We start from the raw sequence: 25,231 nt of genomic DNA on the forward strand, positions 1-25,231 counted from the left end.
AAGCTCCACCGCTGCCTTGTTACCTATGGCTAGGTCCGGCACTCTGCAGGCACCAGATCTATCAGCTGCTCGGGCATATAATAAGCATTGCCATAAATCTCTGCGGCCACGCGTTACACTGAGGAGCCTGTGCCCGATCGGCCCCAGTCACTTCCAAGGAAGGAACAGAATTAATTTGGCGCCACAAAACTTTCCCGAAACTTCATGCCCAGAGCACGGTAGGATCCCGATCACTGCCTGAACACACACGTGCTGACGTGTCCTTCCTACCACAGCGGCCCGGAAGTACACGCCCCCGGTAGGCGGGGAAGCCGCGTCATCGTGAAACCACTCTATAGCCGCCTTTGTATATGACGCATGCGCGGTGCACTCGGAGGGGGCGGTTCGATAAATAGCGGCTGTACGGCGAAGTCTCGCTCTCTGAGTCAGTCAGTGTGTGAGGGAAGCAGCAGCTGCAGGTTCCGGCCCGGTTCTTCTTCTCTACGCTCCACGCTTGTCGTTCTGTCTGTCTCGTCATGGCTTCCTCCGGAGCTCAGAATGTGCCGTCAGTCCCTACATTACAGCGAGGCATTGTGAAGATGGTGAGACAGCCCGTGGACCGGCTGCGGGGGCTGGGGCAGGCGGGTGTCTGGGGGCTGAGGTGCAGGGCATGGAATGTGCAGGCTGGCAGCAGGCTGGGGCACTTCCGCATGCGCTGGACAAGGACAAGTTTCTTGGAGGAAGGAAAGTTGTGTGGAGCTCGCTGCCATGGCAGTGGCTGGGTACAAAGGACAAAGCTGCTCACCAGCTGGAGGCTCTGGTGTGGGACTACAAGTCCCAGGCCCTAGTGTACCCCCTGGCACGGTGCTTGCCCTGTATATAGCGAGGGTGCTGTTCGGTGCCTGGTACTGAGGCTGTGTAGCCTGTGCCCATACCTCCTGACTACCCCATCAGGATGGGTACTATTTCCTTCCTGCCATGGCTGGCACCCTAGATTCTCCGCTAGTGTGCCATGCATCCAGCCTCTGCGGGCATTGTAACTTTCAGTGTGGTTTTATTGTTGTTTACTTTGGCGCCACATAAAGTCCATAATGTCCTCATAGAGCAGCTGTGTTCCGGCAGCACATGGCTTGGTAGTGCCGGACAGGAAACCTCTCTGGTTAGGACTTGGAGGTTGCAGCACTTGTGGCACTGAGCAGTACTTGGCATCTTTTAATGGACAAGAGATTTGCCTGAAGGTAATGATTTTCCCCCAACCTGTAAAGGGCTTTACCTGAAGGTAACCTGTCACGTTATATACAGTCCCATCTGTGCACAGTATAGTGGGGAGAAGACGCTGAGCAGGATCATGTATAGGTTTGTCACAAGTTTCAGTATATAGTGTTTTTTATTCAGTGAAAATTTCAGGTGTGTGTATATACAAGAGTCCAGTGGGCGGTCCTACTCGGTGACTGACAGCTAGCTCTGCATACAGTGAAGAATGTCAATCACTGTACAAGACCTGCCCACAGGACTCATGCATAGACACCAGGGAGGTCAATGAATAATTTGTAAGTTTACTAAAACTTTTCTCCAAAAAATGTATATCAATTTGATTGGCTCATCCTACTAAAACCTCCTGTCTGCAGATCAGATACCATTTTCCAAATGGGTCTCTAATCCCTTTTACATATTAGTCTACTAGTTGCAAAGCAGACTGGGCACCTTTCTGGGGTGGCCGAGTAAAATTGTATGTCTCAGTGGCACTTATTTTATAAGATCGTTTGTATTTGTCCAGCTAACAAATGGTTACGACTGTAGATCTGTTCATGTTGGGTTACTTATTCCTGCACTTGAAACAGAAGTCTGCTTTTAGTAAATATTAATTTATTACAAGTCTTGTTCCTCTTATACAGTGATGTAAATTGGGTGTTTGTTTACAAAAATATTGTAAGTAGTTCTTCAGTTGATTGACAGTTGTCATGTGATGTGCAGCTTGTCTAGGTGCAGGCAGCTAGTTTCTGGCTCTTTCTATCTTTTGTGATGTGGCTGGAGGAATAACTGAGAAATTCTTGTAGTGTTTTCTAAATGGCTGGGGAAAGTAGGATTCTTGAGTGATGTGACTTCTGCTCTCATACGTGCACGGACTGATGGAGATAGGAGTGTAACGTTAATTGAGCTTGAGTTGGCTTCTGTACTGCTGCGTAGTAAGGTGCATACAATCTATTTCTTGTTTAGCGGTAATATCTGGCTGGCTGGTGGGTGTCTGACTGTAGTTACACAGTGGGATTACTGACTGGAAAACAAGAGAAATATCTGCCTTCATGGTCACTACCACAGCTCAAAGTTCTCCAGTTGAAATAAATCCCCCACACATATTTTTCATAAGTCATTCTGCATATCTAACTCCTAAGCTGTGGACTTTAGCTTTGCTGCCAATGCTTCCTTGAAGGTCTTGGTTTGCAGCTTTATTTATTTTTTTTTTTGTGGAGGGCATTTGGTATTATAGGTATTTGAGGTGCAGTCTGTAGCGATGTCTTGGCCTTCTTTGCTCTTATCCAGGGGAAAAAACACATACGAACAATAAGGGATGGCGGAAACGCATGTAATGAGTGACGAGTTCTAATATCCTCTTCTGAAATCATATTCGGGCTGCTGTCCTTCTTACATGGTGCTTCAGATCTATTGGTGACCTGCAGCTGGCAGAAATTTAGAACCATGGGATATTGTTAGAAAACCAGGGCTGTGGAGTCAGTAAGCCAAACCTCCGACTCGTTAATTTTCATGACACGGACTCCACCAAAATGGGCTCCGACTCCACAGCCCTGTTGAAAACCACGTTCACTTCTGGTGTTGGTCGATAAGTTTGTTACAACTTTGTGCCCTGATCATCTGTATCTAGAATCTGCTAAGCCTAGACCAGTCTGAAGTTCATTCCCCCCCCCCCCACTATTTGTGACATTTCCTCCAGGGATCACTATAGATGTCAAATTGCTGTCTTGTTGCTGACAAGTGTCGTAGAATAGTAGTAGAGTGTAGTAGGAAGCTCCACAGTTGTGACCTGGAGATTGCTTGACAGTAGGTGATGTAGGTCATGTTCAGGTCACTGCAGTGGGGCTCTCTGCTACTGTACATGCACTATTACTATTCTAGGACCAGTTACTCCCAGTGCATATTCTAACTATAGATGTTTCTACACATTATATTGTAACAAAAACCTAAAGATGAATTGCAATATTAAGTTTGTGTACTTGTAATCGCATGTTCATGCTGGCCACTAAACAGACAAAACCGAAGATGAAAACAAAATGAGCAAAAACCCTGCAGTAAATAAATGGCAATAGCGCATGAAAATAAAATAGGGTGCTTCAATAACAAAATTTTAATAAAAAAAAAAAACCCTTAAAAGCTATCCCACCATGTCAAGGTGACCCTGTTTATTCGGACTCCCATGACAGCACCACGAGAGAAGGGATCCGCCCCTTATGAACAGGAAACCCACAGATACAAAAGGGTGGCACCTCTCCCATGTATCGGTTGGTTTCCTGTTCCTAAAGGGACTGGATCCTACAGAATTTACAGAAGGATCCCAGGCCGGCCGACTCAGGGGGGAAGTCTTCTACCTCGGCCGGTTCGGAGATCCTGGAGATGTCACGGTGGTCCTGGCAGGGCTGCACGGTGGTGACATTTTCGGCAGGGAGCGGTCGCCGGAGGTGTCCTGTCTCTGAGCCAGCGCTAGGTAAGTATGTCGCCTGGGTCTCCACCTTCCGGTGGGATGGTGTGGCTGGGGACTGTCTGCGGCGACATCTGATGGCGCCACCCGGTGTGCTGCGGCTTAGCCGGGCGTCCCATGCTGCTCTGAGTGCCAACAGGAACCCAAACCCCAACTGTCCAAGGAGGAGATTATGTGTAGTGGATTGGAGCAAAAGAAACGTAGAGTTTTTCCGCTAAATGAAAAAATTCAAAAACTTATTGAGGAGTGGAAGAAACCTGACAAAAAAAAAAATAAAAAAAATTCCTTACCACCAGCACAGAAACGCAGGTATCCCTTTGATGACCCTGCAGTTATCAATTGGGGAAAAAGCCCCTAAGTTAGATGCGGCAATAGCCAAAGTGGTGAAACTGGCCTCTCTCCCCTTTGAGGATATGGGAACCCGTAAGGACCCCCTTGACAGGAAGGCAGACACTTTTTCTATTCGCCACGACAGCACCCACTGAGAGGGGATCCGCCCCTAGGAACAGGAAACCTACAGAGATAAAAGGGGCGCCCCCCCCTCGCTCCTCAGTTGGGTTCCTGTTCCTAGAAGGAAGCCCACAGAGCAGATCTCTGTAGACACTGTACAGCGGTGTCTGAGAAGAGGAAAACTCGCCTGGATGCCGCCTGTACGTCTCTGCTGAGCGGCAGGGGCTCCAGAGCGAGTAAAAGCAGAGTCGGGGATTCCTGATGGTTCCCTCCTCGTCTGCACCGGCCGAATAGTGGGGCCTGAAATGTTCCAACGATCTCCCTGCTGGGACATCGTTTTTGAAGGACGATCATGGCAGTGTGAAGTTACCTGGTCGGTCCCAGTCTGGAACGGTGTGGCGCTGAACAGCTGTGGCTCCCCCCGGTCCCTCAGGTACGATGCGTGGGGTTGCAGTGCCGGGAAAATGCGGCAGACGCGGGCGCATGCGCAGTGCGTCTGGAATCCCGGATGTAGTATGGCCGACCCCCTGAGGTCGGCATTGCATTTCCGGGGGAACCGCCATGTTGGATTCCTCCTGGCGGTGTTCGCAAGCCTCCTGATGCAGGTAATTAAAAAAAAAAAAAAAAAAAAAGGCGATTGCAGCTGCTGGGGCTAGGATTGATAGTCCGCACTATAAAAATCCGTTAGGTAGGGAAAACAGTGCGCATTATGTCGTCCCACGAGGAAGTCAGTGAGCACCCTGTAGAAGAGCCACTAATGCAAAGTGGTAATGCTGCAAAAAGGAATAGTGGACACTCCAGAAAGAGTGATTCCACTGATAAATCGGGAAGGAAATCATCCCGTTCCACACCCCAGGCCGGACGATCCACCCAACAACCGGTATATAGTATACCTTAGAATGATTGGGTATACAGCTCCTTGAGAGCTTATATTGATCTCCTCTGCTTATGTCCCTTTAGGCAAGGAGAAGACCAAGCACAAGCAGTGTGCTATATGTATTGAGCCCCTGCCTGACTCTCATTCTAAAAGGTTGTGTCAGGCATGCATAGATAACACCCTGCGGCAGGAGGAGTCCGTTAAAATGGACGAAGTACGGCTTATGATTCGGGAGGAACTCCAGTCGTTGAGTGGTGGTCCCTCAGGCAGTGTTGAAAAGAGGAGTAGGAGAAAATCCTCACCTAATGCTGACACGTCGGCGGAAAGTGGGGAGATTGATTCAGACGTCTCCCACTTGTCCGGTTCCTCAGATGAGGAGGAACATGTCTGTTTCCCGACTGATGGCGTAAAGTCTAGTCAAATCAGTGAGGAAAACGATGGGGGTGTCGGAGGTTAAAGAACCCCAAACGGCCCAGGAGGTTATGTTCGCAGGTCTATCTCAGCGAAAGGGCCACGTATTCCCAGTAAACCAGGCTATAAAAGACCTCGTTAAAAAAGAATGGAGCAAGGGACAGAAGGGGTTTATACCAGTATCCTGTAAGAGACGTTACCCCTTTGAGGACGAAGATTTAAATACCTGGACTAAAGTTCCAAAGGTTGATGCGGCTGTCGCATCCACTTCCCGCCGTTCTTCTCTACCAGTGGAAGATGCAGGCTCCTTATCTGATCCCATGGATAGGAAATCGGATGCACTTTTGAAAAAATCGTGGGAGGCCTGTGTAACTGTGTTTAGGCCGGCAATCTCGACCACATGTACCAGTAGATCTATGCTGGTTTGGTTAGACCAGCTGGACCAGAATATCAAGAGTGGTATATCTAGGGAGAAATTGCGGGCATCCATCCCCTTGATTAGGAGCGCTGCGGCATTTATATCCGATGCCTCCGTGGATTCTCTCCGCCTGGCGGCCAGGACAGCTAGCCTCGCAAATACTGCCCGCCGAGCCTTATGGTTAAAAAACTGGAAGGGGGATGCCCAGTCCAGATCCAAGTTGTGTGCCTTACCCTGTCAGGGTGAGTACCTCTTTGGAACTATTCTGGATGAGATACTCACTAAGGCGGGTGAACGTAAAAAAGGTTTTCCTAATCCCTTTGTTCCTGCTTACAGAAGGGCATTCAGGAGGCCAACATTTGGCAGAAAGGGAAGCTTTAAAGAGCAATGGAGGAAAGACTTCAGGCAGAAAGGCAATTTGTTTAACAAACGTCCCTTCAAACCAGCCGAAAAATCCCGGGAACCCTATTCCACCAGTGGGTGGTAGACTACTGGGATTTATCAATCAGTGGAAGGAAATAACTGTCAACCAATGGGCCATAAAATTAATATCCTCAGGCCTCACCCTAGACTTTGTCCAAAAACCCCCGGATTCCTTCCTGCTCACCTCCCTAAAATCCAGACTACAACAAGAAGCGTTGGAAGTAGAAATTAAGTCCCTTCTTACCAAACGGGTCTTAATAGAGGTTCCGTCATCTCAAACGGGGCAGGGGTTCTACTCCCCCTTGTTTCTGATTACCAAACCTGACGGATCCTATAGAACTATATTTAATTTGAAAAAACTAAACATGTTCATAAAACCCACAACATTTAAAATGGAATCCATTCGATCAGCCATTAAAAATTTGTTCCCTAACTGTTACATGGTAGTACTGGATCTCAAAGATGCTTATTACCATCTTCCTATACACCAGTCACACCAGCAGTTTCTTCGGGTAGCAGTTTTTATAGACGGTCAAGTTCGTCATCTTCAATATAGAGCAATGCCCTTTGGTCTATCTATGGCTCCTAGGGTCTTTACTAAGTTACTTTTGGAAGTAATGTCCTTTCTACGATTAAAAGACACGTTGGTCATCCCATATCTTGATGACCTACTAATTGTGGGAAAAAAATTCTTTCAGTGTGAGCAAAGGTTAGAGGAGGTAGTATTCTCTTTACAAAAGCTTGGATGGATTGTTAACTGGGAAAAATCCAGACTCCACACCCGTCACTTGTCAGAGGTTTTTAGGACTCCTTCTGGATTCAGTAGACCAAAAATGTTGGTTGCCTGATGATAAAAAGTTTTCGATTATTAGCAAAGTGGGTTTAGCTATCAAAAAGCGTAATGTCACTGAGAAATGCCATGTCATTGTTGGGTTCACTATCATCATGTATCCCTGCGGTTAAATGGGCTCAATTCCATACCAGGCAGCTCCAAAAATTGGTATTACAGGAGGACACTAAAAATAGGGTACATTTAGATTGAACAATTTTCCTAACGGCAGAGGTAGTACACTCCCTTACATGGTGGTTAGATTGGGGAAATCTATCACAGGGGGTACCATGGGTCATCACCCCTTCTACTGTAGTAACTGCGGATGCTAGTCCGGAGGGCTGGGGAGCACATTTTGGTGATCAGGTGGTTCAGGGCCTTTGGTCCAGGTCAGAATTGGCTAATTCCTCTAATGTGAAAGAATTAAGAGCCATATATTATTCCCTACTCCACTTTCTTCCCCAGCTACGAGGCTCTCACACAAGGGTCCTCTCAGACAACACCTCGGCAGTAGCCTATTTGAATCAAGGAGGTACACGGTCAGAAAATCTTATGAAAATCTCATCGGACATCATGACGTTAGCCGAAAGTCATCTGTTGTCCTTATCAGCGGTGCACATCAGAGGCATAGACAACATTCGTGCCGATTTCCTTAGTCGCCATACCCTTCATCAAGGGGAGTGGATGCTCAGCAGAAATATTTTCCGGCTGATAACAGACCGATGGGGCGTGCCACAAATAGACCTATTCGCAACAAGGTCCAACCGTCAGGTCAAAACATTTGCTTCCCTTTGCAGACTGGACAACCCCGACATATTCGATGCCTTTCAGGTGCCATGGACATTCGACCTGGCCTATGCGTTCCCTCCATGGAATCTATTACCTATAGTAATAAGAAAAATAAGGGAGGAGGGGGCAAGAGTTCTGTTGGTAGCCCCATTCTGGCCCAAAAGACCATGGTTTTCCTGGCTCAGGGCGATGTCAACTACAGACCCTTGGATCCTGCCTCAGACCAAGGACCTGTTGTCTCAGGGACCGTTTTTCCATCCTCGGGTAAAAGGCATGAATCTGACGGTATGGAATTTGAGAGGCACTTACTAACTCTAAGGGGTTTTTCCAGTGGGCTTATAGATACTCTTATGAAGAGTAGAAAGCCTTCCACTACCCAAATCTATGTCAGGGTTTGGAAAAAATTCCTTCAATTTCATACTGCACAACTTTCCGCTGAAGTACCTATATTTTCAATATTGGAGTTCTTACAAAAAGGACTTGAATTGGGACTGTCTGTAAATACTCTAAGAGTCCAGGTTGCAGCTCTAGGAGCCCTCTTTAGTTATGATGTGGCGGGAGATAGATGGGTTTCTCATTTTATATCAGCATGTGAACGATCAAAACCTATTCATATACCACAGGTGCCTCAGTGGGATCTATCTCTGGTCCTAGATGCCTTGACACAAAGCCCGTTTGAGCCTCTACATGCGGCCTCATTAAAGAACATCTCGCTAAAAACAATACTGTTAGTAGCGTTAGTATCCGATAGAAGAGTGAGTGATCTCCATGCCTTGTCAATTGACCCTCCTTATCTATCCGTGACATCTGATAGAATAATTTTGAAAACGGACCCTTGTTATCTCCCTAAGGTAGCCACTAGTTTTCATAGATCCCAGGAGATCTTGTTACCTACCTTCTATAAAGACCACTCGACTCCAGAAGAAGCCAGGCTTCATACCCTAGATGTTAAGAGAACTATTCTAGCCTACTTAGAGAGGACTAGGGACTGGAGGAAGAGTAGGGCTCTTTGTGTCTTTCCAGGGAAAAACCAAGGGTTCCAGAGTTACAAAGAACACGCTATCACGCTGGATTAGAGATGCCATAGTCCTGTCGTATAAAGCTGGAGGAAGAGATCCTCCAATGCATGTGGGAGCACACTCCACAAGAGCCGTGTCGACCTCCTGGGCAGAAAGGGCGAATGTGCCGATAGACCTTATATGTAAGGCTGCAACTTGGTCTTCATCAAATACCTTCTATAGACACTATAGATTAGACCTATCTGCTGCTTCTGACCTAACCTTTGGGGTTTCGGTTCTTGATTCAGTTAACCCACCCAGTATATAGTCTCTGAAAATCTCTGTGGGTGCTGTCGTGGCGAATAGAAAATATCGGATTACTCACCGGTAATGCTCTTATATAGAGCCCACGACAGCACCCATTCAAATCCCTCCCTTTTCTTTATTTAGTTGCACGTGGTGTCTTAATAGGGAGATGTATATAATAGAGTAATATGATGTGAAGTTGTAAATATGTATATATGCCTAAAACCTGTTAAACTAAAAAACCTGGCAGCGGTTCCTCCTTTTTCTCTGTAAAACAACTGAGGAGCGAGGGGGGGCCGCCCCTTTTATCTCTGTAGGTTTCCTGTTCCTAGGGGCGGATCCCCTCTCTCAGTGGGTGCTGTCGTGGGCTCTATAAAAGAGCATTACCGGTGAGTAATCTGATATTTCTAAAGGGTACCTGGGGAAATGGCGGCCGGTTCTTTAAGACCTGCAGTGGCTTCAACCTGTACAGCCAGGTCAATGATGGTTTGGCTGGACCAGTTAGAGACCCAGTTGAAAGTGGGAGCTTCTAGGGACTCTATTCTTAAGGTACCATCACACTCAGCGACGCTGCGGCGATATAGACAACGAGCCGACCTAAACTAGATCGCTGGAGCGTCGCTGTTTAGGTCGCTGTAGAGACGTCAAACACAGCAACTCCAGAACAATGCAGGAGCGATCCAGTGACGTAACGGTGACTCACTTCTCGTTCTCGCTGGTTGTTAGCTCCATGTCAAGCATTGCTGGCGTCTTAGCTTTTGATGTCAAACATGACGATACACGCTGACCTGGCGACGAAATAAAGTTCTGGACTTCTAGCTCCGACCAGCGATGGCACAGCGGGATCCAGATCGCTGCTGCGTGTCAAACACAACGAGTTCGCTATCCAGGACGCTGCAACGTCACGGATTGTTGTCGTTCTCGTTGCAAAGTAGCTGAGTGTGACGGTACCTTTACTGCTTTACCAGTGATTCAGGAGGCGGCTGCTTTCTTGTCAGGACGCTTCCATTGACTCTGTTAAAATGGCTGCTAGAGCAGCAAAACTCTCTAATGCGGCTAGGAGAGCCCTGTGGTTAAAATGCTGGCCAGGTGATATACAAACAAGATCAAAACTTTGTGCCATTCCGTGCAAAGGAGATTATTTATTTGGTCTCGCCTTGGATGAACTAGAGAAAGCAGGAGATGACAAAAAGAAGTTCCCTAATCCATTTGGGTCCTATCGTTGTCCCTTCAATAAGAGATTTGGTCGGGGAAGGAAGCGTGCCTTTTCACCTGTAAGAGATCGGTCTAGATGGGATGATAGACGTAGAAGAGGTACAGGATATATGTTCCGTCGTTCCTCAAAGGAGGGAGAGAAGGAAGACAAATGACTAGGAATCCCGGTGGGGGGTAGACTATTGCAGTTCTATTCAGAATGGTCAGAGATGACAAATGGTGTTTGGGTACAAAACACTATTTCCCAGGGTCTCACGCTTCAGTTTATCCGTACCCCACGGGATAATTTTAAATTCCTTTATACGTTCTCCCCTGGAACAATCTGCTTTAGAAGAGGTGTGGTCTTTGTTCTAAAAATGTCCTTATAGAGATTCCAAAGTCTGGTAGAGGAAAGGGATTTTATTCTCCCGTTTCTTATTCAGAAGCCTGATGAGACTTATAAGACCATTATAAATCTTAGACATCTTAATAGTTATCTGGTTAAACATACCTTTCAGATGGAGTCTATCAACTCAATAATAAAGATTGAGTATATAAAAAAAACAGCAATACAAATGCTAATAAATATACTAAACTCAAACTAATCATAAATAATGAGAATCAAGAGTTTTTGCGTATAAATAGTATATATTTTATTACATATAATATTAATAATTATTCATCATTATAAATACAAAGACAATCTGTCGATCACTCTCCCCGACGCGCGTTTCGCGAGAAGGACCCTCGCTTCCTCAAGGGGGCGTGGAGAAGCGAGAGTCCTTCTCGCGAAACGTGCGTCGGGGAGAGTGATCGCTCCCAGGTCTGACTTCTCTACAACATGGGTAAATAATCCGGATACACTTTTACTGTTTATGTGCGGTTCCTCTTCTTTTGGATATTAGGTGTGACATTCATAGTTTATTGGATCAGCGCTGCCATTTGATACAGCGCGGTCAGCACCGCTATACTTTTTGTTGTCACACTCATTCAATATAGATCTACTCAGGGTTATTTTGGCATACGCCCACCTGGTAGTTGGCAATTGTTTAGGAACCTTAGCACAGAGTCAGCCCTGTCCTTCAGCGGTCACGCTGCGCTATCACCAAGCTGGATCATCTACTTTTCCATATTGACAGATTGTCTTTGTATTTATAATGATGAATAATTATTAACCCCTTCATGACCCAGCCTATTTTGGCCTTAATGACCTTGCCGTTTTTTGAAATTCTGACCAGTGTCCCTTTATGAGGTAATAACTCAGGAACGCTTCAACGGATCCTAGCGATTCTGAGATTGTTTTTTCGTGACATATTGGGCTTCATGTTAGTGGTAAATTTAGGTCGATAATTTCTGAGTTTATTTGTGAAAAAAACGGAAATTTGGCAAAAAATTTGAAAATTTCGCAATTTTGAATTTTTATTCTGTTAAACCAGAGAGTTATGTGACACAAAATAGTTAATAAATAACGTTTCCCACATGTCTACTTTACATCAGCACAATTTTGGAAACAATTTTTTTTTTTGCTAGGAAGTTATAAGGGTTAAAATTTGACCAGTGATTTCTCATTTTTACAACAAAATTTACAAAACCATTTTCTTTAGGGACCACCTCACATTTGAAGTCATTTTGAGGGTTCTATATGGCTGAAAATACCCAAAAGTGACACCATTCTAAAAACTGCACCCCTCAAGGTGCTCAAAACCACATTCAAGAAGTTTATTAACCCTTCAGGTGTTTCACAGCAGCAGAAGCAACATGGAAGTAAAAAATGAACATTTAACTTTTTAGTCACAAAAATGATCTTTTAGCAACAATTTTTTTATTTTCCCAGCGGTAAAAGGAGAAACTGGACCACGGACGTTGTTGTCCAATTTGTCCTGAGTACGCTGATACCTCATATGTGGGGGTAAACCACTGTTTGGGCGCACGGCAGGGCTCGGAAGGGAAGGAGCGCCATTTGACTTTTTGAATGAAAAATTGGCTCCAATCTTTAGCGGACACCATGTCACGTTTGGAGAGCCCCCCGTGTGCCTAAACATTGGAGCTCCCCCACAAGTGACCCCATTTTGGAAACTAGACCCCCCAAGGAACTTATCTAGAAGCATAGTGAGCACTTTAAACCCCCAGGTGCTTCACAAATTGATCCGTAAAAATGAAAAAGTACTTTTTTTTTTCCCGTCTCCCATGACAGCACACCTGAGAGAGAGGGATCCGCCCAGTCAGGACAGGAAACCTACTGAAATAAAAGGGCGGTACCTCTCCCTCGCTTCAGTTGGGTTTCCTGTCCTGATGGGAACCCCTTGTGCTGAAGAACGGCGGTTCGATTTTATTAACAGAAGATCTTCTTACCCGCTCTTGTCCCGGCACTGGAAGCACAGGCAGGGCGCCTGTATGTCGGCCTTCAGGAGCGGTAGCGCCGTTCGCAGATCCCATAGGGCTCTTGCGCACGTGCGGGCGTCGGTCCGGCACAGTCCGGACTCCTGGGGCCGGTCTCTGTCCGCCACGCCGCTCTCTCCCCCTTAGCTGGGCCACTTCCGGATGCGCGGCTGACGTTGCGCGCAAGGTACGCTGGGAGTGGGCGTGCCCGCGTGACGTCAGACCGGCGCGCCGGATCCAAGATGGCGGCGCCCATGCAGAGAACGCCGGTAACGCCACAGGCTACCCGGCGGTATCCAGGGGAAGGAAAAAGAGCGCAACGGTCACCGGAAGAGGTGGAGAGCACGAGTACCCTTTATTAAGGGAGAAATAACGCTGGAGCAACGCTCATTTCCATACAGCTATTCCAGACATGGAGGATCGTATGGAACTCCAGCAGCAGCAGCAGCCTTTACAGCAGCAGCAGCAGCGTGAGCCCCTGTCAAGTGATACGCCTGCTCACCAGCGTACCAAAAAAGATAGCCGCTCGAGCGCAAGGAGTGGCAAACGCCCTGGTCGGTCGTCTCAGGATTCTACCCCCAGAAGAATCGTTCCACGTGCTCCTAGTCCGCCTCAGATTCCGGTACCGTTTGTGGTCAGCGGGTGGTGAGTGATCTACGTGAATGTCACCCTGGTGGTAATAGGCTACATTTTCTGTTTACTTGGCAGGCGCCGAGGAAGGCTAGCTCCAAGACCAGGAATAAGGAATGTGCCCTCTGTAGAGCTTCGTTGGCAGTCCAGTGGCAGAAAAGTCTTTGCTTAGATTGTATTCAAAAAACCATCCAGGAAGAAACCCCTGACTTTGCCTCTAGTCTAAGGGCAATAATTAGAGCAGAAGTAGAAGGCTCTGTTAAAGCGGCCCTTAAGAAAAAGGGTAGTAGAGACCCAGAACCAGTTTCCGCGTCGGAGGTTTCTCATTCTGAAGAGGAATATCAGGAGGATCCATTGTCTCCCTGCTCCTCCGCCTCTAAGTCCCCTGGCTCCTCTTCAGATAGTGATATTGGGGGGCGTCCATGCTTTCTTACCGAAAACATGGACAAACTGGTTAAAGCCGTTAGAGCTTCTATGGGCCTAAAAGATGAGAAGACAGCCAAATCCCTGGAGGACATTATGTTCGGAGGGTTGGAGGAAAAAAGAAAACGTACGTTTCCCGTTAACTCCAAAATAAAAGCCCTTATTGACAAAGAATGGAAAAAGCCGGAAAAATCGGGTAATCTGCCCTCGGCTTCTAAAAGACGTTACCCCTTTGAGGAAAAAGATTCAGAGACTTGGGATAAAGTGCCTAAAATTGATGGCGCAGTAGCAAAATCTTCTAAAAAGATATCCCTTCCCTTAGAGGACTCTGGGGTATTAAGGGACCCCTTAGATAAAAAGGCGGACGGTTTCTTAAGACACACCTGGGAAGCAACCGCAGGCGCTCTGAAACCTGCAATTGCAGGAACCTGTGTGTCTCGTTCCCTTATTGTTTGGCTACAGCAAATAGAGGAGCAGTTGACATCTAAAGCTCCAAGAGACGAAATTTTATCTAATGTGACTATGGCTAAAGGGGCAGCCGCCTTTATAGCAGATTCATCAGCAGATTCCGTAAGGTTGGCGGCCAGAGCTGCAGGTTTATCCAATGCAGCTAGGCGTGCTCTCTGGTTAAAGGGGTGCCCGGGAGACCTGCCCTCAAAACAGACTCTGTTCTATACCTTGTGATGGCCATTTCCTCTTCGGTAAAAAGTTGGAGGACATTCTGGAAAAAGCCGGTGACAGGAAAAAGGGTTTTCCTCGCTTTCCAGTGGACTTTAGAAGGCCTTATTTTCGGAGGGGCAAATTTAGTAGAGGCCGCCCCCCGGGAGACAGAAGGGGCTGGGACTCCAGAGACAAAAGGGGATGTGGATATATGTTTAAAGGTCCCTCAACTTCAACTAAAAAGCCCTCCCAATGACGCCAGGCCAGTAGGGGGGAGGCTTTCATCTTTTTTCCCAGCCTGGGTAAACATCTCCCCCTCTCATTGGGCTCTGATGGTGGTCAAAGACGGCCTAAAAATAGATTTTGTTTATCCACCGCGACGGACTTTTATTTCAACACCCCAAAGAAAAACCCCGGAAGAGCAGCTAGCCTTGGAAACAGAGGTACTAGAGCTGGTTTCAAAACGTGTTTTGATAGAAGTCCCGTGGAAGGAACAGGGAAAAGGTTTTTATTCCCCTCTTTTTTTGATAAAAAAACCAGACGGGTCACTAAGAACTATCGTCAATCTAAAACGCCTCAATCAATCGGTAGTAAACTGTTCCTTCAAAATGGAGTCTGTAAATACAGCGATAAAACTCTTGTTCCCACAGTGCTTCATGGCAGCTATCGATTTAAAAGACGCCTATTATCATGTCCCAATTCATCAAGATTTTCAAAAATTCCTAAGGGTAGCGGTTTATGTCCAAGGTTGTCTCAGGCACTATCAGTACACTGCCCTCCCGTTCGGCCTGTCAATAGCGCCAAGAATTTTTACCAAGCTGATGTCAGAGGTCATGTCCTTCCTCCGCTCACGGGACGTGGTAATTGTTCCATATCTGGACGACTTCCTGATAATAGGGAACTCAGCGGCGCACTGCCTGTCACAAATAGAAGAGGTTATGACGACACTAGAATTGCTGGGGTGGAAAATAAATCTTGCCAAATCAAGGTTGACGCCGGAGCCGGTTCAGTCCTTTCTAGGCCTGGTTCTGGACTCCGGGCGTCAGCTTTGTCTTCTACCAGAAAACAAGCTGGTCAAAATCCAAAATCTTGTGGAAACAGCAATTCAACACCCTGTAATGACTTTGAGAAAAGCAATGTCCTTGCTGGGCTCTCTGACGTCCTGTATACCCGCAGTAAGATGGGCTCAATTCCACCTAAGATTATTACAGTGGGAGGTCCTGTCGGCGCAAAAACTGTTAAAAGGGCGTTTAGAGGGCAAGCTGTGTCTTTCATTGGGGGTAACGGATTCCCTAAAATGGTGGACCATAAGAAATCATTTAACATCTGGGGTCCAGTGGGTAACTCCGATAGAACAGGTCATCACCACAGACGCAAGCGGTACAGGATGGGGAGCTCATTTAGGGACTCTCTCTGTTCAGGGATCTTGGTCCCATCTAGAGTCACAACAAGCGTCAAATTTAAGGGAATTATGGGCAGTAGAAAGAGCTGTGAAACACTTCCTTCCCATCATTCAGGGCCACCATACCAGGGTCATGTCGGACAATCGCGCAGTGGTGGCATATATCAACCACCAAGGGGGGACGAGATCCCCTTCCCTAATGAAGTCAGCGTCTGTCCTCCTACAAATAGCAGAACACCACCTGCTATCCCTCTCTGCTCTTCACATAAGGGGAATCGAGAATTCGAGAGCAGACTACCTAAGTCGCAAGACACTGAGGCAGGGGGAGTGGTCTTTAAATCCCCGGGTCTTTCAAGAGATAGTGCAGGCCTGGGGCTTACCTGTGATAGATTTGTTTGCCACTCTAAACAACAGGAAGGTAGACAGGTTCTGTTCACTAGACCCGAGGGAGAATCCCTTCGCAGTAGATGCCCTGCAGATTCAATGGGATTTCAGTCTCGCGTATGTGTTTCCACCAATAGCAATGATACCAGCAGTAGTGAGGAAAATCAGAATGGAGCAAGCGAGAGTAATATTGATTGCTCCATTTTGGCCGAAAAGACCTTGGTTCTCCCTCCTGAGACAAATGTCTATAACCGATCCGTGGATCCTACCAGAGATTCCGGACCTACTAACCCAGGGCCCAATATGCCACTCTCAGGTGAAGGGCTTCCATCTTGCAGCCTGGAATTTGAGAGGGCATTACTGAGTAGGCGGGGGTTTTCGCCGGGGTTAGTTTCCACCTTATTAAAAAGTAGAAAACCAGTAACATCTAGAATTTATGGTAGAACGTGGAAAAAGTTTCTGGATTTTTCGGGGCAACCTTTGGGGGACAAGGCTCCTGTGGGTACCATCTTAGAATTTTTACAAGCGGGTTTACAACTGGGGTTGGCAACCAATACACTCAAGGTCCAGGTGTCGGCATTAGGTGCCTTATATAATTGCAATCTTGCCTCCAATAGATGGGTGTCCCGCTTTATTAAATCCTGTAGTAGGTCTAGACCGATAAAAATTCAGAGACTTCCCCCGTGGGATTTAAATCTGGTATTAAATGCTCTAACCAATAGTCCATTTGAACCCCTGCAGGAATCATCATTAAAGATACTCACTCACTCTTAAAACGGTACTCCTGGTTGCGTTAACATCAGCCCGTAGGGTGAGTGATTTACAGGCCCTGTCCGTCTCCCCTCCTTACACGCAAATTTTTGATGACAGGGTAGTACTCAGACCAGATCCGGCATACCTTCCAAAGGTTGTACTTAAATTTCATAGAAGTCAAGAGATTGTGTTGCCCTCCTTTTGTAATAATCCTAGGAACCCAGGGGAGGCAAAATTTCATACACTGGATGTGAGGAGGGCTATTGTGCAGTACATATCCTTGACTAATCAGTGGAGAAAAGATCAATCCCTTTTCGTAGCCTTCCAGGGTAGTAGGAAAGGATATGGGGTATCCAAGGGTACTATTGCTAGGTGGATTAGGGAGGCTATTTCATTATCCTATGCTTCCTGTGGCGCCCCGATCCCTGATGGCATCAAGGCTCACTCCACCAGGGCCGTGTCTACTTCCTGGGCTGAAAAAGCAGAGGTATCGATAGATCAAATTTGTAAAGCCGCTACCTGGTCCTCTCCGTCTACCTTCTTTAGACACTACCGGCTAGATCTATCCTCCTCGTCTGACCTTACCTTTGGTAGAAGGGTGCTACAAGCGGTGGTCCCTCCCTAAGGTGGTTCTTTCTCCAAAAATCTCTCAGGTGTGCTGTCATGGGAGACGGGAAAACACCAAGGTTACTTACCGGTAGCCGGTTTTTCCGGAGCCCATGACAGCACCTGTATATTCCCTCCCTTCTTTTTTCACCCTTTGGTGCGCACTTTTTAGCTGGGTGTATTTTGTTATATTTATAATGTGGTGATGGATTACCATGTACTAACCAAAAGGGCCTCTCATGCTCTGGAAAACCAACTGAAGCGAGGGAGAGGTACCGCCCTTTTATTTCAGTAGGTTTCCTGTCCTGACTGGGCGGATCCCTCTCTCTCAGGTGTGCTGTCATGGGCTCCGGAAAAACCGGCTACCGGTAAGTAACCTTGGTGTTTTCACAAAAAAATTATTTTAGCCTCAATTTTTTCATTTTCACATCGGCAACAGGATAAAATGGATCCTAAATTTTGTTGGGCAATTTCTCCTGAGTACACCAATACCTCACATGTGGGGGTAAACCACTGTTTGGGCACATGGTAAGGCTCGGAAGGGAAGGAGCGCCATTTGACTTTTTGAATGGAAAATTAGCTCCAATTGTTAGCGGACACCATGTCGCGTTTGGAGAGCCCCTGTGTGCCTAAACATTGGAGCTCCCCTACAAGTGACCCCATTTTGGAAACTAGACCCCCCAAGGAACTTATCTAGATGCATAGTGAGCACTTATAACCCCCAGGTGCTTCACAGAAGTTTATAACGCAGAGCCGTGAAAATAAAAAAATAATTTTTCTTTCCTCAAAAATGATTTTTAGCCCAGAATTTTTTATTTTCCCAAGGGTAATAGGAGAAATTGGACCCCAAATGTTGTTGTCCAGTTTGTCCTGAGTACGATGATACCCCATATGTGGGGGTAAACCACTGTTTGGGCGCACGGCAGGGCTCTGAAGGGAAGGCACGCCATTTGGCTTTTTGAATGGAAAATTAGCTCCAATCATTAGCGGACACCATGTCGCGTTTGGAGAGCCCCTGTGTGCCTAAACATTGGAGCTCCCGCACAAGTGACCCCATTTTGGAAACTAGACCTCCCAAGGAACTAATCTAGATGTGTGGTGAGCGCTTTGAACCCCCAAGTGCTTCACAGAGGTTTATAACGCAGAGCCGTGAAAATAAAAAATGTTTCCTTTCCTCAAAAATATATATTTTTAGCCCAGAATTTTTTATTTTTGCAGGAGTAACAGGAGAAATTGGACCCCAAAAGTTGTTGTCCAGTTTCTCCTGAGTACGCTGATACCCCATATGTGGGGGTAAACCACTGTTTGGGCACATGCCGGGGCTCGGAAGGGAAGTAGTGACGTTTTGGAATGCAGACTTTGATGGAATGGTCTGCGGGCATCATGTTACGTTTGCAGAGCCCCTGATATGCCTAAACAGTAGAAACCCCCCACAAGTGACCCCATTTTGGAAACTAGACCCCCCAAGGAACTTATCTAGATGTGTGGTGAGCACGTTCAACCCCCAAGTGCTTCACAGAAGTTTACAACGCAGAGCCGTGAAAATAAAAAATCATTTTTCTTTCCTCAAAAAAGATGTTTTAGCAAGCAATTTTTTATTTTCACAAGGGTAACAGGAGAATTTGGACCCCAATATTTGTTGCCCAGTTTGTTGTGAGTACGCTGATACCCCATATGTGGGGGTAAACCACTGTTTGGGCGCACGTCAGGGCTCGGAAGGGAAGTAGTGACATTTGAAATGCAGACTTTGACGCCCGCAGACCATTCCATCACATTGCATTTGCAGAGCCCCTGATGGGCCTAAACAGTAGAAACACCCCACAAGTGACCCCATTTTGGAAACTAGACCCCCGAAGGAACTTATCTAGATGTGTGGTGAGCACTTTCAACCCCCAAGTGCTTCACAGAAGTTTATAACGCAGAGCCGTGAAAATAAAAAATAATTGTTCTTTCCTCAAAAATTATGTTTTAGCAAGTAATTTTTTATTTTTGCAAGGGTAACAGGAGAAATTGGACCCCAACAGTTGTTGCCCAGTTTGTCCTGAGTACGCTGGTACCCCAAATGTGGGGGTAAACCACTGTTTGGGTGCACGTCGGGGCTTGGAAGGGCGGGAGCACCATTTGACTTTTTGAACGCAAGATTGGCTGGAATCAATGGTGGCGCCATGTTGCGTTTGGAGACCCCTGATGTGCCTAAACAGTGGAAACCCCTCAATTCTAACTTCAACACTAACCCCAACACACCCCTAATCCTAATCCCAACTGTAGCCATAACCCTAATCACAACCCTAACCCCAACACACCCCTAACCACAACCCTAACCGCAACACACCCGTAACCCTAATTCCAACCCTAATCCCAACCCTAACCACAACTGTAACCCCAACACACCCCTAACCCTATCCGTAACCCTAACCACAAGCCTAATCTTAACCCTATTTCAAACCCTAGCCCTAATTCCAACCCTAACCCTAAGGCTATGTGCCCACGTTGCGGATTCGTGTGAGATTTTTCCGCACGATTTTTGAAAAATCTGCAGGTAAAAGGCACTGCGTTTTACCTGCGGATTTACAGCAGATTTCCAGTGTTTTTTTGTGCGGATTTCACCTGCGGATTCCTATTGAGGAACAGGTGTAAAACGCTGCGGAATCCGCACAAAGAATTGACATGCTGTGGAAAATACAACGCAGCGTTTCTGCACGGAATTTTCCGCACCATGGGCACAGCGGATTTGGTTTTCCTTAGGTGTACATGGTACTGTAAACCTGATGGAAAACTGCTTCGAATTCGCAGCGGCCGATCCGCTGCGGATCGGCGGCCGATCCGCTGCGGACCCGCGGCTGATCCACTGCGGATCCGCGGCCGATCCGCTCTGTGTGCACATGCCATAACCCTACCCGTAACCCTAACCCTACCCCTAACCCTACCCCTAGTTCTAACCCTAGTTCTAACCCTAACCCTAGTGGAAAAAAAAAAAAAAAATTTCTTTATTTTGTTATTGTCCCTATGGGGGTGATAAAGGGGGGGGGGTTATTTATTATTTTTTTATTTTGATCGCTGTGGTAGGTTCTACCACAGCGATCAAAATGTACTGGCAGATTCGGCGGGCGCACTGAGCATGCGCCCGCCATTTTGGAAGATGGCGGCGCCCAGCGAGCAGACGTACGGACACCGGGAGGATCGGTAAGTATGAAGGGGTGGTGGGGGGGTGGATCGGAGCACAGGGGGGGGGATCGGAGCACAGGGGGGTTGGATATGAGCAAGGAGGGAGCGGACGGGGGAGCCGGCAGGCGGACGGAGGGGACCGGAGGACTAACGGAGGGCTGGGGGGGCGATCGGTGGATGTGGGGGGGGTCACTTTAGTATTTCCAGCCATGGCCGATGATATTGCAGCATCGGCCATGGCTGGATTGTAATATTTCACCAGTTTTTTAGGTGAAATATTACAAATCGCTCTGGCAGTTTCACTTTCAACAGCCAATCAGAGCGATCGTAGCCACGGGGGGGTGAAGCCACCCCCCCTGGGCTGAAGCACCACTCCCCCTGTCTCTGCAGATCGGGTAAAATAGGAGTTAACCCCTTCACCCGATCTGCAGGGACGCGATCATTCCATGACGCCACATAGGCGTCATGGGTCGGATTGGCACGGGTTTTCATGACGCCTACGTGGCGTCATGGGTCGGGGAGGGGTTAATATTATATGTAATAAAATATATACTATTTATACGCAAAAACTCTTGATTCTCCTTATTTATCAATAATAAAGATGCTGTTCAAAAATTGTTTTATGGTAGTAGTGAATTTAAAAGATGCCTATTATCATGTGCCCATTCATGAAGATTTCCAACAATTCCTGAGGGTAGCAGTGTTAATGGGGGGAGTAGTTCACCATTTTCAGTACAGAGCACTTCCCTTCGGTATAACTTCTGCCCCTAGAGTACCGTATTTACAAAAATAATTGCGGAGGTTATGGCACATTTGCGGGAATCTAATATTCTTATTGTTCCCTACCTTGTTGATTTCCTCATAGCAGGGATCTCAGTGGAACACTGTCTAAATTAGAGGTAACTAGAGTTAAATTGGAACACCTGGGCTGGATAATTAATTGAGAAATCCCGGTTGCAGCCCCTAAAAATTCAAAAGTTTTTAGGGTTGTTATTAGATTCAACTACACAAGTGTCTCCTCCCAGAAAATAAATTAGATCAAATTCAGCATCAGGTATTAAAGGCGATCAATACACCCTCTATGACCCTTCGACAAGCTATGTCCCTACTGGGGTCCCTCACATCATGCATCCCAGCGGTCAGATGGGCCCAATTTCATTCTAGACCCCTTCAGAAAGATGTTTTGATTAATGACAAAATCTTGAGGGGTGTATTAGGGGGAAAAAATAACCTTGAATCCCTAAAGTGGTGGCTGGATAGGGATAATTTATCTGCAGGGGTTCCCTGGATAATAGATATATCCCGGGTGATAACTACGGATGCTAGCTCCTCAGGGTGGGGGCTCACATGGATGACATTGTGGTTCAGGGACAATGGGAACCATACGCAACGTCTTCATCCAATCGGAGAGAATTATTGGCGATTGAGTTGGCAGTTAAAAAACTCCTCATGTATCTGCAGGGACACCACATCAGGATCCTCTCAGACAACCAGGTGGCAGTCGCCTATATAAATCATCAAGGTGGAACGCGTTCCGAAACTCTGATGCAGGTCACAGATCGCCTGTTCCAGATGGCAGAAACTAACTTTCAATCTTTGACTGCTCTCCACATCAGAGGAAAGGAAAATATGAAAATATAAAAGCTGACTCTCCGCCGCAATATACTAAGACAAGGGGAATGGTCTCTAAATGGAGACGTCTTCAATCAAATTGTCTGCCGATGGGGTCGGCCAGTGGTGGACCTATTTGCTACAAGAGACAACAAAAAAGTAAAACTTCTGTTCTGTGAATCCCAGGGAAAATCTGCTGGCAGTGGACGTATTCCTCATAAAATGGGATTTTACTCTGGCTTACGCCTTACCTCTAGTGGTGAGGAAAATCCGATATCGTGTGAAGGTCATTCTGATTGCTCCTTTCTGGCCCAGGAGAACCTGGTTAGCATGGCTCAGGACAATGTCGGTAGGCGATCCCTGGGTGCTACCAGACATTCCGAATTTACTTTTCCAGGGGCCCAGTATTCCATCCACAAGTGAAGGGACTCCATTTAATGGCTTGGAGTTTGAGCGGTCATTATTAAAAAAATAAAGGCTTCTCCCCAAATTTGGTAGATACTGTTTTAAAAAGTAGAAAGCAGATAACAACAAGAATCTCCTCTAGAACCTGGAGAAAGTTCCTGACTTTCTCAGATTTAACATCAATGAAGGGGTACCAATACGGCAAATATTAAAATTTCTGCAGAGGGGGTTATAATTAAAACTCTCTACAAGCACGCTAAGAGTACAGGTGTCAGCACTTGGTGCCCTGTTCACGTGTAATATTGCTAATAATTATTGGGTGTCGAGATTCATTAAGGCAGTCTGTAGAGCTAGATCGTTACATAAAAATAAAATGGTACCGTGGGACATAAATCTAGTCCTTTCTTCTCTAACAAAAGACCCCTTTGAGCCCTTAAATGAAGCCTCAATCAAAATGTTATCTCTCAAAATAGCTTTTCTGATAGCTATAACATCGGCTCGCAGAATAGGAGACATCCAGGCGCTTTCTAGACTTCCCCCGTATATGGAATTTTTACAGGATAGTTATCCTCAGGCCAGACCCAGCCTACTTAACCAAAGGTAGCATCGCAATTTCACAGATCACAGGAGATGGTTCTACCTTCATTTATCCCTAATCCTTCTAACCCTAAAGAGAATGAACTCCATACATTAGATGTTAGGAGATGCCTTTTACAATATATTTCAGTTACTAATGACTGGAAGAAGGATAATGCACTATTCCTATCCTTCCAAGGTCCTAGGAAGGGGGTTAGAGCGTCAAAATACACACTAGCTAAATGGATTAGGGAGACTCTCTCTGGCTAAGGGTACCGTCACACAGTGCAATTTTGATCGCTACGACGGCACGATCCGTGACGTCGCAGCGATCGTATGATTATCGCTCCAGCGTCGTAGACTGCGGTCACACGTTGCAATCACGGCGCTCGAGCGATGCCGAAGTCCCCGGGTAACCATGGTAAACATCGGGTAACTAAGCGCAGGGCCGCGCTTAGTAACCCGATGTTTACCGTGGTTACCAGCGTAAAAGTAAAAAAAACAAACCGTACATGCTCACCATCTGATGTCTGTCCGGTCCCTTGCCGTCCGCTTCCTGCTCTGACAGATCCGGCCGTACAGTGAGAGCAGAGTGCAGCGGTGACGTCACCGCTGTGATCTGCTCTCACTTTCCGGCCGGCAAGGGACCGGACGGACATCAGATGGTGAGCATGTACGGTTTGTTTTTTTTTACTTTTACGCTGGTAACCACGGTAAACATCGGGTTACTAAGCGCGGCCCTGCGCTTAGTTACCCGATGTTTACCCTGGTTACAAGCGAACACATCGCTGGATCGCTGTCACACACAACGATCCAGCGATGTCAGCGGGTGATCAAGCGACGAAAGAAAGTTCCAAACGATCTGCTACGACGTACGATTCTCAGCAGGATCCCTGATCGCTGCTGCGTGTCACACTGCGATATCGTCACGAATCGTACCGTCGTAGCGATCAAAATTGCACTGTGACGGTACCCTAAGGGTACCGTCTTACATAACGATTTACCAACGATCACGACCAGCGATACGATTTGGCCGTGATCGTTGGTAAGTGGTTGTGTGGTCGCTGGGGAGCTGTCACACAGACCGCTCTCCAGCGACCAACGATGCCGAGGTTCGCTGGTAACCAGGGTAAACATCGGGTTACTAAGCGCAGGGCCGCGCTTAGTAACCCGATGTTTACCGTGGTTACCAGCGTAAAGGTAAAAAAACCAAACCGTACATACTCGCCATCTGATGTCCGTCAGGTCCCTTGCCGTCTGCTTCCTGCTCTGACTGAGATCCGGCCGTACAGTGAGAGCAGAGCACAGCGGTGACGTCACCGCTGTGATCTGCTCTCACTTTCCGGCCGGCAGACAGTCAGAGCGGGAAGCAGACGGCCAGGGACCTGACTGACATCAGATGGTGAGTATGTACGTTTTTTTTTTTTACTTTTACGCTGGTAACCACGGTAAACATCGGGTTACTAAGCACGGCCCTGCGCTTAGTAACCCGATGTTTACCCTGGTTACAAGCAAAAGCATCGCTGGATCGCTGTCGCACACAACGATCCAGCGATGACAGCGGGAGATCCAGCGACGAAAGAAAGTTTCAAACGATCTGCTACGACGTACGATTCTCAGCAGGGTCCCTGATCGCTGCTGCGTGTCAGACACTGCGAGATCGTAACTATATCGCTAGAACATCACGAATCGTGCCGTCGTAGCGATAAAAATGCCACTGTGTGACGGTACCCTTACACAGCAGGTGGGGGTCCGGCTCCGCAGAATCTGAGGGCGCATTCCACCCGAGCCATGGGATCATCCTGGGCGGAAAGGTCTGACGTGTCAATCGACCAGATATGTAAGGCGGCC

At 47.0% G+C, this 25,231-nt stretch overlaps 1 protein-coding gene across 2 annotated transcripts in view; it reads left to right on the top strand.

Moving 5' to 3' along the window:
* Positions 1–371: 371 nt before the first annotated feature.
* The window catches only part of SND1 (staphylococcal nuclease and tudor domain containing 1), a 1,031,482-nt gene continuing 1,006,622 nt past the window's right edge, over positions 372–25,231 (top strand). Inside the window, exon 1 of one of the 2 annotated variants that reach the window (XM_077264371.1) lies at positions 372–581. In XM_077264371.1, coding sequence (XP_077120486.1) covers positions 516–581 — 66 coding nt within the window. In that variant the 5' untranslated portion in view covers positions 372–515. The remainder of the gene's footprint in view (positions 582–25,231) is intronic. The other variant, XM_077264369.1, reaches the window with a different exon arrangement.

The sequence above is a fragment of the Ranitomeya variabilis genome, chromosome 5 (genome assembly GCF_051348905.1).
Source record: "Ranitomeya variabilis isolate aRanVar5 chromosome 5, aRanVar5.hap1, whole genome shotgun sequence".
NCBI classification, from domain to species: domain Eukaryota; kingdom Metazoa; phylum Chordata; class Amphibia; order Anura; family Dendrobatidae; genus Ranitomeya; species Ranitomeya variabilis.